General features: G+C 38.2%; 1 protein-coding gene across 6 annotated transcripts in view; it reads right to left on the bottom strand.

The window, feature by feature from the left end:
- Nucleotides 1-14407: 14407 nt before the first annotated feature.
- LGI1 (leucine rich glioma inactivated 1) overlaps nucleotides 14408-17088 on the bottom strand; it is a 30754-nt gene continuing 28073 nt past the window's right edge. For all 6 annotated transcript variants that reach the window (XM_057402342.1, XM_057402346.1, XM_057402345.1 and 3 more), the window contains 3 exons: nucleotides 16233-16402; nucleotides 15653-15817; nucleotides 14408-15568 (listed from right to left, as the gene is read on the bottom strand). In XM_057402342.1, the coding sequence (XP_057258325.1) occupies nucleotides 14751-15568; nucleotides 15653-15817; nucleotides 16233-16402 (1153 nt within the window). In that variant the 3' untranslated portion in view covers nucleotides 14408-14750. The remainder of the gene's footprint in view (nucleotides 15569-15652; nucleotides 15818-16232; nucleotides 16403-17088) is intronic.

Below are 17088 nucleotides of genomic sequence, written 5' to 3'. Positions count from 1 at the left end.
AAACTATTTCAAACTTCCCCTCAGACTACCTCATAAGAGCAATTTCAGGCTCTCTTTGTCTCTGATTTAGCACATTTTATAGTCCATGCTAATCCACCAGAGGCCATAAATATTACATTATCACAGAGCTAGCATTTGATTAATGTGACCAGAATTATTTCTCAATTTATTCTTAACTAAGAATTAGATGTGTTATATCAATTATTAAAAAAGAGAAAATAAGAAGTTTGTGTTGAAATCAGGATTAATTCTTTCTACAGATTTACATTATCCAAACTCCTCTTTCTAGAAACCAACAAAGTATCTGCTGCACTAGACATAAACTCCTTTTATTAAAGCTTCTGTCAGCATAGTCCTCTACAAAGGCCATTTTCAAAGCTCATCTTTCCTTATGGAGATGACATGGCAGCTTCATGTCCCACAAAGGGGAGAATCAGGCCAGCAACATTTCCCAAAGAGACACCCTTATTACTTCTGCCAGATGCACTTCCCTATCCCTCAGAGTTTGGTTTAATTTGGAGAGGGAGGTGCAAGTGAATCTGGCAGCATGCTGCTTTCCCAAGAAACTTACACTTTTCTGTACACTGGGCCAGTGCTTACAGGTCACTGTTCCATGAGTAACACAAAGGCAGAGCTGCCCTTCCTCACAGGAGTTTTGGTGAAAGACTGGTGGAGATCCTGCTTCTCACCAGGCATCTGGGGTGTCAATCCCATGGGTCTCTAGGGGAAAGACCCAGCATGTCCCTTGGCCAACAACCAAGAAGCAGGCTTGCGGAGTGCATGCACCCACAAAAAGGCCTTTCCTCGTGGTCACTACATGAGTTACCTCTGTAGCCAGCAGCAGCAGAGCGGCTGGCTTACTTGAGCCTTTGGTGAAGAAAAACAGAGCCAAAACATTTAATCCATAGTACAGACGCAGAACAAAGTTTAGTGAGTTCTTATGATTTCTGGCTATTTGTTTATATACTGTGTTAAAATGTGCAGATTATGTGCTTTATAATATTGTCACTATGAAACCCAAAGTAAACTTTTTAAGTGACACAGTGCCAAATACTGTGGTGTAGAGAGTTTCAAAGAGACTCTGCAACAGCTTCTTCCATCCCCCCTCCATGTCTGGCTTTGAAAGGGCAGTGTTTGTTTATGCCAAGATTCATAAAGTGTTCTGTTTGCTCCTGGTCAAACTGCCAGGCTTGCCTCAACTTGAAAGCTTCCAAGTTCTGCTTGCAAAGTGCAACACTCCTCTGAGTAAGGAGGCAGAGCAACTGCAGCTGCCCAAACCAACCAGTAGGCAAAAGTAATTTGCAGTCATGCTGCCCTAGACTGGAAAATTAAGTAGCTTGCATAAATGTGACAGGCCAATGGTTTATGCTGTCCTTTCAAGTACAGATTAAGCCTCATCTGTACAACACAGTGCTCAGAACTAGCTGTTCCTTTCTCCAGCACACTGCCAAAGGCAGAGCAATAAGGACCTCCTGCAGTATCTTGCCTGATTGCAAAGTCCGTGAGAAAAAGGTTTAGTCAACTTGGGCAAACTGACCGTTGAAAGGAGTTAGCTGAATGTCCACACACAAAGAGACTACTCTTTGAGTGTGGTCAATAGCTCGATGTTCAAGTGGAGATCAGTAATGAGCTGTGTTCTTCAGGGGTCAGTACTGAGACCAGCCCTGTCCCTGACATCTTTGTCAGCAACATGGACAATGGGATCAAGCGTACCCTCAGCAAGTTTGTTGACAATACCTTTCCTATGGAGGCTGAGAGAGTTGGGTATGTTCAGCCTGAAAAAGAGAAGGCTCCGGGGATAACTTTAAGCAGCTTCCAGTGACTAAAGAGGACCTACAAAAAAGCTGGAAGGAGATTTACAAAGGCATATAGTGATAGGACAAGGGGGGATGACTTTAAACTGAAAGAAGGGAGATTTAGATTAGATATTAGGAAAAAATTCTTCACTATGAGGATGATGAGACACTGGCACAGGTTGCCGAGAGAAGTTGTGGATGCCCCATCCCCAGAAGTGTTCAAGGCCAGGTTGGATGGGGCTTTGAGCAGCCTGCTCTAGTGGAAGGTGTCCCTGTCCATGGCAGGGATTTTGGAACTACATGAGCTTTAAGGTCCCTCCTAACCCAAACCATTCTATGATTCTAGAATGGCATTTGTCTGGTTTCCATAATATTGTAAGAGCAGAGAGGGAGCCACCTTCTCCTGTGTACTTACTTCTCTACATAGAGTTTTCTTGGGTTACTCTTTTCAAAGGAGGAATATTCTCATCCTCATCCAGAATTTAGGCAGACAGTTTTATCGTTATAAATGCCAGGAACAAGAAAGTGCTTTGTTGCAGGTTGATATATAGACCTGACAGGTACTTAGGAAAGTACTGTAATGAGTCATTGGTCTGGATCTGTGTGCCTGGTGAGGGATCCTTTGGTGTTTGGTTTCTGTCTCCCTGCCTGCAAGTGCTGTCTCTGACTCGTCAGTGTGACTTTTCAGAAACAATTAACTGGCACAAATGACAAAGAAATTATGTGAGTTTTGTGGAGAACCGTGGGAGTTTTCTATGAGATTATAAAACCTTTATCCACTATCACATAATTCCTTTAATCCACTGCTTAAGTATTCTAATAAGCTTTTTGAAACACTGCTGCCTCTTGGAGGTTTAGTGAGAACCAAATAATATAAACTCAGGGATCCCTGGGACTGAACAAGCCCTTTCTCACCTCACCTAAGGGCAGCACTAAGGACTCTGCAGAGCACTAGTGGTAAAAGCCACAGGCTGGATTCCTGGGTTCTGCATGTGGAACACTGATGACATTTAGCCTAGTTTGATCTTAACACAGCTGTGCCACCAGTTATGTATTGCTTAAGCTATAAAAATAATAGATTTAAATCAAGCCATCAATCTGTATTGGTGAGTTTCATTCTGTAAAAATGCTAATTTTTTTTAAGACCTTAACTTGGGATTCAAGTTGTCTAGCAGTAAATTCATTAAACCTAATATAGGCTAGTGCAAACGAAGTAACATAATAAACTTGAATTCATTCCTTTCATTCTGAAAAGGTTAAATGAAAAAAAAAGATAAGAAATACTTTGTCAGCTTCTGAAATGGATCCAGTTCTTAAGTGCATTGTAATAACCATTTACCTCTGCACCTGAATGCCATAAACCAGTTGATTATTGCAGCACCAAGGAGTTTCATTGTCCCAGTCATTCATTCAAACTTCTGGTCAACCCAGAGTTGTTTGAAAATCGCAGAATAGCTGAGGTTGATGAACACATCTGGTGTCTTGAAAGGTTGCCTAGTCCAAATTCCCCTGCTCAGAGCAGGGTCAGCTAGAGTTCAGGACTGTGTCTCTTGGGTTTTTAGATATCTCCAAGGACTGAGACTACACCACATCCTTGGGCAATGTGCTCCAGTGTTCAATCCCCCTCACTCTTAAAAATAAATAAAAGTTTAAAATGAGTGAGCCCTTGTAGTCTCGCAGCCCTATGAAGATGTGGTCCATATGAGCTGCTACCATTCCATCAGAATTCCAGTGCATGCCTTAGTGGTTTTTATGTCCATCTCATGTGCTAGAAGAGACCCATATATATCAGTTTCTGTGTTAAAGTGAACAGTGCATGATACTCAGTTTTGCCATCACCACTAATTGCTTCCACATGTATATATACAACTGTTGTACAAACATTTAATCTTGTGTCAACAAACATATTTAGATGATCACAGTTTTCTTTTAATGAGTTGGTGGTGGTACTGAATAGTATTATAGTAATAGGAGATAGGCATGAACATTGTAACAAGAGAGAATCCTGCAATTACATTTAATATAATGGAGAGATCCTGGGGCTCTTTTTAACTGTATTTTTCAGATTGCACTATTACCAGTTGCTCTTCAGAAGACTGAAAGTACTGAGGCAAGTACATTGAGGAGGAAGCAAGGAGTACATGTAACAATAATCTTATGTGGTTTTCAGAATGAAAGTTTGGTGGTTTTTTTTACTTCCAAAGAACTGAAAGATAATGGATATGCAGAACAATATTCAAATTCTGCTTCTATACTGAATATAGAAGCAGTATTAAAGATGTGCTGCTTAGCACATGGTCACATAAAGGTCATGCAGCATTGCTTCTATCCTTAGATGGCTTAATTGCACTGCTTGCTAAGCATTCATCAAGTCTCTGTAGCTAGTGTTAATGGGAGGATAAATTAAAAATCATTTTCCACATACACTCACTTGAAGACAGGAAAATCCATGGTAGAACTGTTTTTGTTGGTCACGAATGAATGAATTTCTCCAGGCCAGGCCACTGTAAGTTTTGTAAAGCATAGTGGCAGGTGGCATTCGGGTATTCATCCTGGAACTCAGAAGAGCGAGCTGCACTTGCTGTCTTACTGCAGTGAAGGTTTACTGATTGTTTTTAACATGTAACAAATATACTCTGCTAAAAAGGCAAAACTTAGTGAGTTAATCTCAATGAACAGAGGTTTTAGCATCTATCTCATGTGTATCTCAGGTGCCTACCCACAGATGTGTTTGTAGTTATTTTATACCGTGACACAGTGAAGATAGTTAACAGAATTCCAAAATGCTTCAAACTAGCAGTGCTTGATAAAACATATATTGCAAAGCTATTATTTCTACTTCTTTAGGAGAATCTATGTTTTGAATACAAACATGGCAAAGCAACCAATGTGAAAGCCTGAATTTGGAAAATCTTTCTGGCAAAAGAAGTGCAGGTGGTGTTTTACTCAGGCATATTTTTTCATTTGGTTGCTTGAGAATATCTGAGTCCTCACTATTTTTGAGTTATTTATTGGGGCCATTTAAGCAGTGAAGAGCTTGCAGCCCTGGTGTGTTCCCTTTCACTTACTGTACTTTCTGATCTGATATGTCAGTACTATTGCTAGGAATGCAGAACATTAAGAGCGTAGCTGTAAACTAACCAAAGCTGTGTTCCCTTTGAATACCTCTTTACTCAGAAAGAGTAAGATTATCCAGTGCTTACAGAAATGCACAGTGAACAAAAAAGAAATAAGAGAAAATAAACAAGGAATACAGAAAAAAACCAAACCACAACAACAACAAAACCACAAAAAAACCCCAACCAGCCAAACATTTATGTCATTTGATATATGGAAGAGAAGAAATAAGCATCCTAGCATTTGTGTATGCATTACCCTGGGAAGTTGCTTCTTCTGGTAGGCATCTCCTCCTGTTAGTTGCTTAAATTTAGATATTTCCAAAATAAAATGCTTTCTTTTGGAAATATCTAACTCTAATGTTTTGACATTTTCAGTCCCCAACATTATTTTTTTTTTTCATTCAGAATTATTTCCCCAATCCATCCCAATTTCTGGATAATTTGAAAAATTGTGTTTTGCAATTTTGATAACTACATATTTTTTTTCTACCTTTTCCTTGGAGAAGTTCTTGGAAATCACCTGGGAACTTGTCATTCAGTGCAAATTGCCACTTACATATTGCAGAGATGACTATCTAAGCTCATTCAATGCAGCTACCACAGTCAAAGGGCTTGGAAGAGGGAAGGGCAGATGCTGTTTAAACTATAGATAGAGAAAACAGGACTAGACAGCAGGTATCAGTTGCCATTCTGCAATATGCTTGAATAGAAATAATGTAATCATTAAATATATGCTCTTTCTAAATTACTCAGTGAATTAGCAGACAAGGGAAGTGTCTTCTTCCTACTTCATAGCAGTCAGAATTGTGGAGAGAAGAGAAAAAGAAATAAAAAGTTATATAACTTTAAAGTTCATGGCAATTTTCCAGAGATTTCTTCCCTGGCAAGTAATACAGTACAGAAATCAGGTAGCAGAAGTACAGCTTGAGTGCCATTGAGTGTTAGAGCTCCCAAGGAGCAGTGGAGGAAAGTGGAAATTGCCCACAGTTGCCACTGATAATTTTTGCTTGTTTTGTTCTGTTCTGTTATGCCATTTGTGGCTGTTAGATGATTTGTCCAATTATATTTTTTCACTGTCACCTTAACTTTTTTTTTACAGCAGTAGGAATGACTGAATGTTGTGGAAGTTTATCTTCATGGAAGGGAATTATTTCAATCAGCTGCATTTCTTGGCACTTACACAGTACCTTTCCTATTCCATAAGCTATCTGCCTGGGGCTGCTCTGCAGGGCAGGAAGGGGGAAACTTCCTTGCTTGCAAGCAACTGACTTGCTTGCAAGTTGTTAAGCATTCGTTTACATGCCTTACATGCCTACATTTCCTTGAAGGACATTGTTCTTCCTTGGCTTCTACTTTTCCCCAGAACAAAAAGTACATGCAGTGTACATAAGCTTGTCACAAGTAATGGATCAGTATTGATGTACTGGGACACTATCACACATATATAAATTTATAGATGTGAATGATACATGATATAAATATATTTATGTTCTGTATTTATATAAATATATGATATATAAAACTCTAACATGATTCAGCCTGCACACCTCTCATCTTGTTCTGACATGCTAGTGCAATGTCTGCTTCTCTCAATTTACTTGTGTTAGTATGTTCAAAGGGGAACAGTCTGAAATGCAACCCTAAAACCCTAACTGTTAGGGAGAAAAACCTCGCAACACAGGTTTTAAAGCCCTTTCTATTTGTCAGTCACAAATATAGGTGAGGTCTTTTTTGTTTTCATATGTTTTCATAGTTTTTTAACTATGTCAGTGCTCCTTCATTACCTCCAGCAGCTGCAATGCAGAACAGCATTCATTATTATAGAAAAAGCCCCTGCTGCTGCCATGCATGCAGAATGTACCGATTCTAGGCATTTTGCTGTTCACAAGAATACCTCCTTAAGGCAGGAAGCATGGTTTATTTTCCTTCCTTGCTGGAGGCTGAGAGGGTATCCTGGGAAATCATTGTGCTGTATTTCCCATACTCTTGGTTCTTTATAAGCATTGCTTCTGGCCAAGTAGGCAGGACTTTGAAGCACATGAACCCTGGTCTAACTCCAAATGGTTATTTTTATGTCCATGTAACCGCAGCTAACTCAGATCCTGCTAACAGCGCCAGTGTGGTAGCCTCTCAGGAATGGGCTGACCAAGCCTTTGCAGAGTGTGCTGATCTCTGCAATCTGTTCCTGGCGCCCCAGCAAGTGGACACTAAGTGAGCTTGTGTTTGATGACACATGCAAGCTGATTACTCCCTCTGAAATACCAACAAAACTGGGAATGTTCCAAAATACGTCCTCAAGACCCTGCTGAGTTGTCCTTGTCTCTCAGAGGAGCACCTCCGGTCCATGACTGTGCTTCAAGGAAATTGTCACTCCTGAGGCACACATGGAGCTTGTTCCCTTCTTCCAAAGGCAGCTTCTGTGCTATCTGCTCCTTGTGCAGGTGTAGGGAAGGTTACAAGGGACTCTCAGACTGGCAAATGGAACTTTGCAATGTACTTGCTTAAGAGAGCTCTGATTGTATACAATGACGTAAGCGTAGCATAGTTTATTTGTACTAGTCTTGCTAGGTACACTTTACAGTTCATGTCATTGAATGAACTGATTATTTTGCAATTTAACCTGGTTGCATTTATGTGTACTTTTAGACAAGTCACAACCACTGCAGTAGTAGGATTTTTTGAGCAGCAGTTGAAATTAGCTTCCTTTTGTCTTCCTCTTAGATCCCTTGATAATGTCACTGCTCTCAAAATAACTTTACAGAAATTTTGAAATGAGTTGTAATTCTGGAACAGACATTAATTTCCTGTTTGGTTCAAGCTAATTAAATATGATTATTGTACTGCTGTTGTAGTTGAAGTACTCCAGAACCCTGTATAGAAAGGCACAGCTTTCCTAGTGGCTGCTGTACCAGATAATTTTGCTTGGTCTGAGCCTTGAAGTGAGTTTAGTTTGAAGAAGTTACTGTTACCTTAAATAATGCCAAGGAGAAGTTAGAGATAGGGTTTAAGACTGGACTAATGCCAGCACACATGGATTATTTAAAAGCAGAGGACTTTTATTGGTGTTTGCAGTTTATAATCCAGGTAGCTAATGCCTTCAAATGTAAACATTAAAAGGATGTTCTCTTTTCAGTAATGTTCTATATATCAGAAAATTTTGATGCTCACAGGTGCAATTAAACTTTCCAAAACCAAACAGATTTCCTGACCACAAGCTATTGTTTCTGTTCCAGCTTTGTCCTTTTTCTTCCTTTGTTTTGCACTCTGGAGCAATATATTTACTAGGATTTTTCCTGAATGGGCAGTATCATTATGTTACTGTCTATAGAGGACAAAAGGGAGCAGGATAGGGTTTTCAGATTTCACACTTACTTTAAGATTATGAAATCTGGGGTTGTTTCTTTTCTCCTCCCTCCCTCCCTTCCTCTCTCCCTCCCTTCCTTTCTCTCTTCCTCCCTTCCTCCCCTCCTTCCTCCCTCTCTTCTTTCCTTTTTCCAAAATTGATGATCTGTTCTTGTATATTAAAATTACACCCTTACAGGACAATGCTGTTACCTGGTTAATTGCAAGGTACTTTGTGACTTTCTGCAGCTCTAATATCCAACTCTTAAAAATAAGCTTATTAAAAGGCTGACTTATGTTCTTCCCATGGGACTCTGTTAGGACATACATAGCTAAAGCCAGCCAAAGTTCTGCAATTACATCTTCAAGCACTTGCAAATAGTTTGCTAAAATTTTCTCATTGTTGACATCCTCAAAATGTATGTTGCTGGTATCGTCTAGATTTATTCAGTGTTCATGTTCTCAGTATTGTAAATGCTTCTGAACAGCTAATTCATATGTACATCTTATGTATTTAGTTTTGTGAATCCTAGAAACAAAGTTGAGTTAATTTCTGAGCAATGCGTCTCAAGGACTGAAAATAGGAAATGCCACACTGGAGCACATTCACTATCCAGCTGCTTGGCTGTCCTCCTGTCCAAAATGGCTACAGCCAGATGCTTCTGACAGAAGTGTAAGGAACTTCCTCTTCTCTAATAATTAAAAAGCATTTTAAGCACTAAAAATAAGATAAATACAGTTTTAATGGAATTTGTCCATGCTTGACTCTTTCTGAATGCTCTGTTCTTTTTCTCAATGGCTGCTTATTGTAATGAATGCCACAGTTTAATGGGGGGGATGGGGGAAATAGTTTGTTTTATGGCTTGGTGTTTGCTAATGTCAGGTGTCATCTTGTCTACACTTTCAATGAGTTTTTTCACATTTATCTGAGTACTTAATCATTCTGCAGTGTTTTTTAAGATGACTACATTAGCACTACACACAGTATCTCAGCTAAGGCAACAGCATTGATTTGCCACAACATGTAGTGTTGTATTCTCCTTACTGTCCTGCCCATGTTGTAACATTATTTGCTTTTTTCTATAGCTGTATATCGTGATCAGTGTCTTGCTGAGTTGTTCACAACAATGTCAAGTTGCCTTTCTCTGCTGCTAATCTTAAACCTTGCAAGCATTTCTTTCCTATGGATGATATTTTGATTTTTTTTTTAATGATGTCCTGCTTGTTTAGTTACCTACTTTCTCCTGAAATTTTACATTTTGGTTTTCAATTATTATTTCAGATATTCAACCAGATATAAATCTGGATCTCAGTGGCCTGAAACTCCACTGATTATCCCATGAAGTTTTTATAAAAATAGACATGATATTCGTTACTTCCAGTTCTTTTGCACATAAATGATTTTTAATGAAGGACTGTGTATTCTTAGCAGATCAGCCTGTTTATTCTGAAGCTCTTTCAGCATTCTTGGATATTCACCATCTGGGCAGGTTGACAACTTGCTAACATACTGCTGTCGCTATCCAGGCCTTCGAACAGGAAGTGAGAATGGGTCAGAAAGTCCTTTTTCAATTGAAATAATTCAGTCGGAAGGATAAAGTAAGGCTGAGCTGAAAACAACTTTTGAGAATTCAAAAATTGATTTGATGAATAGGAGATTGGGAACAGTAACATAATTATTGCCATCATCCACTTTATTTGGAGAATAAATAAACAATTATATGAATATAAATATGCATATTTGGAGGCAAATTGCTTTCTACTGTAACAAATTTGAAGACAGAAGTATTACACTAGCATAACTAATTGGAAAAATTCAACGTCTCAAAGCAGAAATACAACACCACTTCTGTATAGCACACTGGAGGTCTTTGTAGCTGTAGTTCATTTCAGGAAAATTCCTGAATAGGAATAGGGTTAGGTTGGCCTCTGAGCACTTTGTTTAAGTGAACTATAAACAGAGACATGCCTGTAACACTAGGCATTAGAATTCAGAGTCATCAGTAATGAAGAAAAGTTGCCGTTAGCAATAAGTCAGGCAGTGTACCACAGCTTGGTCTTGAAGAACTCCACAAGACCTCAACATTTATCGGTTAGCTCCTGACCACAAAAACATCTTTAGCCATTCTAATCAATAGGAGCCTAAATCACAGCTTTACTACCACGGTCAGGTCTCCAGATCGTGAAGTATGAGAGGAGAATGCTTGCAGGCCTATGAAAGGTAGCTGCGGTTGCAATCCTTATTAACAAATTGGAGAGAAAACCTGCTAGACAGTGGGGGAGGCATTAACAGCCGAGTGAATTGAGTGTTCAGGTTTGCCTTTTCCATCTGCTGAACCTGGCTCAACTTCTTTCCTGCCCTGGCAGGGCCCTGGCCCTTTCAGTGGGCAGTAACCTATTTACTGCCCCATTTGTGTCACCACAAAAAATATCTCCTTGAAAGGGAAGACTCCTTGACTCTTGAGACTTGCTGCAGTCTTATTCTGTCCTTAGTAGTAACATTTTGGACATGCTGACTTCCCCACTTTCTCTTGGTGCTATTAGTGGTGCTCGTCAACAGTCTGAGGACTGGTTTAAATACTCATTTTCCACTGAATACTAACATAATATATTGTAATACTCATATAAATACAGCTGTTCGACATTTAGCTTCCCACTAGAATGTATCAAAGCATATCACACATATTAACAACTATGCTAATAATTGTTTCCCATCCTCAAGTGTATTTTGAATGGTCATTATTACCCCTTCAAATAAAGTTAAAAAATAACTGTAAGAGAATTAGGTTATAATTAAAATGCAACTCCGTACTCTAAAATAATATGGTTTGTCCCTATTTCTGTTTGGTTTGTTATTTTACAGAACAAGCTCTTTCCTTACTGAATTTTCTTCTTAGTAGGTAGAGTGTCTTTTGGAATATTTTTTCAATGGAAAATAAGTAGAAACAAAAAACCTGCAAGTCCTAGACATTACAACAAAGAAAAAAAAAACCTACACAAGGTGTAATATCAGGTATTCTGAATGTATTTTGTGTATCCTTTCTAGAGTAAAGAAGTGTATGTTCTTTTGTATTTGTGGTCCATTAAAAATATAATGAAGTAGTTGTAAGAATACAATATAATTCCATTAACAGCCTTTTCTGCTTAGACATTAACATGACTAATCAGCATCAGGGATCAGCAGCATCCATTAATGACCTACAATACTGTCTTCTATAATACTTTCGGTATTTTACAGGATCTGTCAGTCAAAACCAAAACAATTAGGGAGTTTAGAAAATCCACAGCCACAGAAGACAGACAACCAGTCAGCCACAAGTAACAGAGACTTGCTGAAAGAAATGGATTTTTTTAAACAATGTGTAAGAAAAGTATCAATGTATATATGAGAAAAGGTTCTCTTTTAGTTTTGTCTGGGACTTCCACTGATAACAGAAGGAATAGTGAGCAGAGAACCAGGGCACAATATGGCATTATGCTCAGAGGAGCTGTTAAAATGCCCAGTCTCTGAAATTAGGAAGAAACAGCACAGGGAGCCACCTAAAGAGCCTTTACAGTCTTCCACATTAAGGATTATGAGTTCTGTTCTAAAAATACCCCAATTCCTTATGTGGTGCAATGAAATGCTATGCTTGCACAAGAACAAACCGGCCCTACTCCCTGTGAATCTCCACCTGACATAAATTGGATAGAGGATTTTCAGAAGAGAACAGATTTAGATTGAGCATTTTATAGTGATTAGCTGACCTTCCAAAAATGACATAGGCATTAAGAACTTCCCAAATCATTAGTCCTTAGCTACAGGTAAAATTTCCTGAAGGAATACTCAAACTGCTAACACAGTTGTGTACTTCAGCAGATTAACCCAGCAGATTTATCTCTTACCAGCCTCCACTGTACCATGGCTTGTTTTATAGGTATAATGAATGTAAAATTCTAGTGACTCACACCCTTGCAGGCTTTTAAACTCTTCCTTTAAACCCAGGAGTGAGTTCCCATGAATCCGCTGTATTATTTCAGAGTAAGTTAACTCAGGAAAACAATCATAGCACTATTATAGCAAAGGGTGTGTAGCCGGCTGGCTCTGAAATATGATTCCATGAAACGTAACCTTCTCGAGGTACAATTGTGAGGAAATACACTGGGGTATAGCATTTGTAAATAAATATTAGTAGCAGATTAGCAAGGTTATCCAATTCCACTGAAATTGAGCCAGATGTCCATAATATGTCTCTAATGAGAGGGATACATAGCCATTATCTACATAATTTGATAGAGAGTGCATATAGGCAAGTATAAGGGGAGAAATCAGATCAAAATCAGCGTACCTAATTCAATAGGACCTTAAGTAAAAGACCAAAACAAAAGACAAGATGAAGTAGAAAACGCTTCATGATTTGCTGGTACATTGGAGGTTGGTTCATGACTTTCTGTTTTATTCTTTTGCCATGCAAGGTGGACTGAAGATGAAATGGACAAACTGAATTGGCCATCACAGATGTGCAGGCAACATTGAGAAATAATAAAAAAGAATATTTGGGTTCATCTGGTATTTGAAATCATGCTCATATAAAAGCTAAAAATTTATAAAGGAAACCTCTCTAGCAAGTGATGATTTATCAAGATGATTTTGGGAAATGTATTTATTAAGAAAAAATGTGGAGGTTTCAACTTTGAAAATCTGTCTAGTCACACTGTGACTACTTACAATTCTATGTTTGATTCCTACTTATGGAATAGGTAATTATTAAGCCACATGCTGACCAGAGCATAAGCAGCTATGGATAAAATGGTATCATAAAAATAAACCCATTAAAGTAGTATTGTTCACATGGGACTTTTTTCAAGTAACATTTAATATAAAAGAACTCTATTCTTTATTACAAAAACATACTGTTTAGGAGTGGCTTCTTAAAAAATACATAATATGTCTTTTTATTTGCTGCAGGTTTATTTCCTGCAGGTGCTCTCAGTAGCACCATAATGTTCTGACAAGAGTCTCTGTGGGTACAGAGAGCAGCCAGCTTGCAGAATCAGCTTGTGTGGTTAGCTGACATGCACAGAATGCTAAGTCTTATTTGCCAGTGAATGTCTGTGAACATTAGAAATGTTAGAAATGGGTATAAACACACCCAGTGTTCATATTTGAAAGATGGCACTGGATCACAAGGCTTCCTAACTTCAAGCGAAGTGCAAAGGTATCTAAAATCAACTTGAGCTCTTTTCCTGAGCTGCACCAAACAAGCTTCAGCAGCAGTATACATTTCTCACAAGTGATGTACTAGATGTGTGTAAACAAAAGTCTATTTTGAGTTTGTAATAGATTTTCATGCCAAATTCAGACTTGGCATAATTTAGCAGATATAGGTAGCTTTCCTGGAGTTGCATATGCTACACCAACTGAATTTGTCCTGCCATGTTCAAAGTTCCCTGAATTTCAGACGTATCTGTTGCTAAACTTCATTGCAGGGTAGTGGAAAAAAATTACTTCAGATTCACTAGCTTCATTCAGAATAATGAATAAATTCATTGAAGATTAAGTAATTGCAATTACAGTGGAAAGACTTGACAGGAACACACAGAATTCATGCAAGTGATGTGTGACAGTTCAGATACAGAAATGATGCTAGCTTAAAAATAAGCTGTGCTTCTAGCTCTCAGCACAGTAACAGCCCCAGTGTTATAGCAGAGATTTGATTTGTGCCACTTCAGCATGAGGTAGAAAAAGACAGATTTTTACATTGTCTTTTATCCTGTTGCTTTCTTTGTATATTTTTAGAAGAACAGGTACTTCCAGCTATAGACAGTACAAAGCCTCATCCTACAGTTGGATCTGTATAACTGAACCCTCCTTCCTACAACCAGATCTATATCAATGAACACTTATTTCTGGGTGGAGTCATGTTTAAATGAGTGAGGCTTCAGATAAATGCAAGGATATGTCCAGGCGATAATTTATAGGATCGAGGTTCAATGCTGTATTTTTATCAAGAACTTCTTGGTATATGTAACACCCACCTGATTTTCAATATTGTGTGTCTTCCATGCAGTACAATACTGCGTTGGGCAATATGCCTTCTTGGCTTTATTTTATATGTGTATATTAAATACACAAATAAAAGGTATCACCTGCAAATAATATTTGGAATGTGAAAGACACAAAATGTAAACATTTTATTTGGCAGTTGTTTCAAACAGGTGAATAAATAAATGGAAAAGTACATCTTAATATTTTTTATAGCAACAGATGCAGTTGCACACGTATTTACATACTGTGGATGCAAAGAACAGTTAATTTAATTTCTTTTTGTTAAAAAATGCAACTTCCAACACCACTAGACAATTAGAGATGAAGATACTAGTAATACTTGGTTCTAGCAATCGCAACTTTTAAAGGCATTCATTTGGAAGTAAGATAAGAGAGTCATCATGCACTTAGTTCATTTTGTCCACTTATGGTAGAAAGTCTGATGTAATCTCAGAATTATGAGTGTCATGCGCTTAAGTCAACTATGACATGTTTATAAATCAATGTAGTTCCCTTAAAACTTGAAGCAAAGAGAAAATCTCGTTTATCGATGGAGACATGTATGAAAGATCTCGGTGCCTGTACGTTTAATTCTTGAAACTTCACAAATTTTGCCTTTTCAGCATCCCAATAATAGACTTGAGTGAAAGAATAATCACTTCCAAGAATGGCATATTGGTAATTACTTATCTGAAGCGGTTGGAATACCATGGACCCTCGGGATGGCATCCTTTGTAAATCCAAAAATGCTGAACCACCCCATTTCATTACTTTAGAGTCCCCAATAAATCTTGTTAAGCAAATGTATACATCCTCTTTCACTTTGAAATGTTTCACTGCATATGCATCTTCCATATCTTGGATATCAAAACGCTTAACAAATTCATTTGTTCCTTTGTTCCACTGATATATTACAGGTCTTTGAGAACTACTTGACAGAATTAAATGTGGTTTGCCAGATATTTCAAGATACTCCACATCAGTATCTCTGTACCAGGCATGCAGAGACTGATGGGAATAAAATCCATTCCCATTCCATTTGTAAACCGTGGTGAAACCAGCCTTTGAACTGTCTGCAACAACAAAATACCAGTCTTCAGCAATCCTGAAAGTTTCAATGTCATTGGGTTTTCGGATTTTAAGGATTTCAATATCTTGAATTTTTATAAACTTATTAGCAAAAATATCTCTTTTATATATGTGGGAGCCTCCAAACAGCTGTGCGACAATGACATACAGCTGACTCTCAATAACTATAGGTTTACACACAACAGTTGAAGTACCTGTAAAAAGAAAAATAAAAGACAGGGTTAGCACCACTTCTTGGATCAGCTGTTGTAATGTTATTTCTTGAGCAGTGCTCATACCTGTAATGTTGTCATAATTCCTGAACATCACTTCTACATGGTCCCACTCAAGAAAGATGCATTTTCCAGTAAAAGGCTGAGCAATAACCACGTGTTCATCATTCATGTATGAGAAAGTATCTACTGACAGAGACTGGTATGGCAGGGACTGATAAACTTCAAATTCTGCAAAAGTGCACACAACATGTAATTACAGATCCTTTCCATACTGTGCTGAAAAAACATCTCCTTAGCAGATACCATTTTATTACAAATTACAGTATTTCATCACTAGTTTGATTTTCCTGTCGATAAGGGAACACTGCAATTTGTTTTCAGATATTTCTCAAAGAGGTGCTGTTTTATGTCCCAGTTCTCCAAATCTTTATATAGCATATTAAAGTCTTGAGTAGAACCTGCAATATCAGACCCCACTCCCAAGTGATTTGGAAGTCAGACTTATACCTTCACAGAATTCATACTGATTTTAGCGGAAGTTCCATCCATTATGCAGACTTCTTGCAAAAATGGACCTTAGTGTAAAAAAAAAATATAGCTTTGACTTTAATTTAACAAGATTAAATAATTTGAAGCACATTACCTGTAATAATGCAATCAAATTCTTTTGGAGAGAGGCTATTGATTTTGCGCTTCTTATATTCTGGTGGACTTTCACAGTAAATGTCTTCAACTGTTGCATTGGTGCTGCCCAGCCATTCCACTAACCATTTCAGTTTGCAGTCACAATTAAATGCATTGCCTCTAAGATCTCTACAATAAATAAATCATGCATTGAAAATAAGTACTTAGCTGATGTATTCCTCCTTGTAGGACATCAACAAACTAAGCTCTTGTTAAATATGTGCCCTCTTGCTTATTCTCAGTTGTTGCCTTCCTGACCTAATTTGTCCAGACCCATAGTTAAATCTACATGCCAGAACCCACACAGACTTAATTATACTAAGGTTATCACAAAGAACTTAACTTGATCAGTTGGAAATTTTTGTTGATTTCTCCAAGTTTACAGGTACACAAAAGCTTACCTAATTGTTGGCCCCATATTTGGGAGGTTGTTTCTTTTGGATTACCCTTTCTCAGTAAGATCATTCTAGATAACAAAGTTGGAATTAATACAGCCTGACAGTCAGCCAGTCAGTATTTGGTATATCCTTTAGATGTACTCATTTAGGGCTTCAGGAGACACAAGCAAAGGTGTTCTGTTCAAGACTTACAGCTGTCTTCAGTCATATTTCAGATTGTATGTACAGGAACAAGCAAGTGCCAGGACCAGACTGTGCAACCACCTGGCCACGATCAGTCTTGCCAAGTAATGCTACCAGATAACACTGACCATCTCCACATCTTACTGCTGCAGGTCTACACTGTGAATTCAGCCTACCTTGATAACACAGGGAGCAGGCAAAGGACGTTCTGTGCTCATTATCCCACATCAGGTG

Source organism: Pezoporus wallicus, unplaced genomic scaffold, assembly GCF_028554395.1.
Source record: "Pezoporus wallicus isolate ANWC-B61680 ecotype Strahan unplaced genomic scaffold, APGP_CSIRO_Pwel_v1 contig_6787, whole genome shotgun sequence".
Classification (NCBI taxonomy): Eukaryota; Metazoa; Chordata; class Aves; order Psittaciformes; family Psittacidae; genus Pezoporus; species Pezoporus wallicus.
The sequence above is the reverse complement of the archived record's forward strand: the minus strand, read 5'-3'. Positions and strand labels throughout refer to the sequence as shown.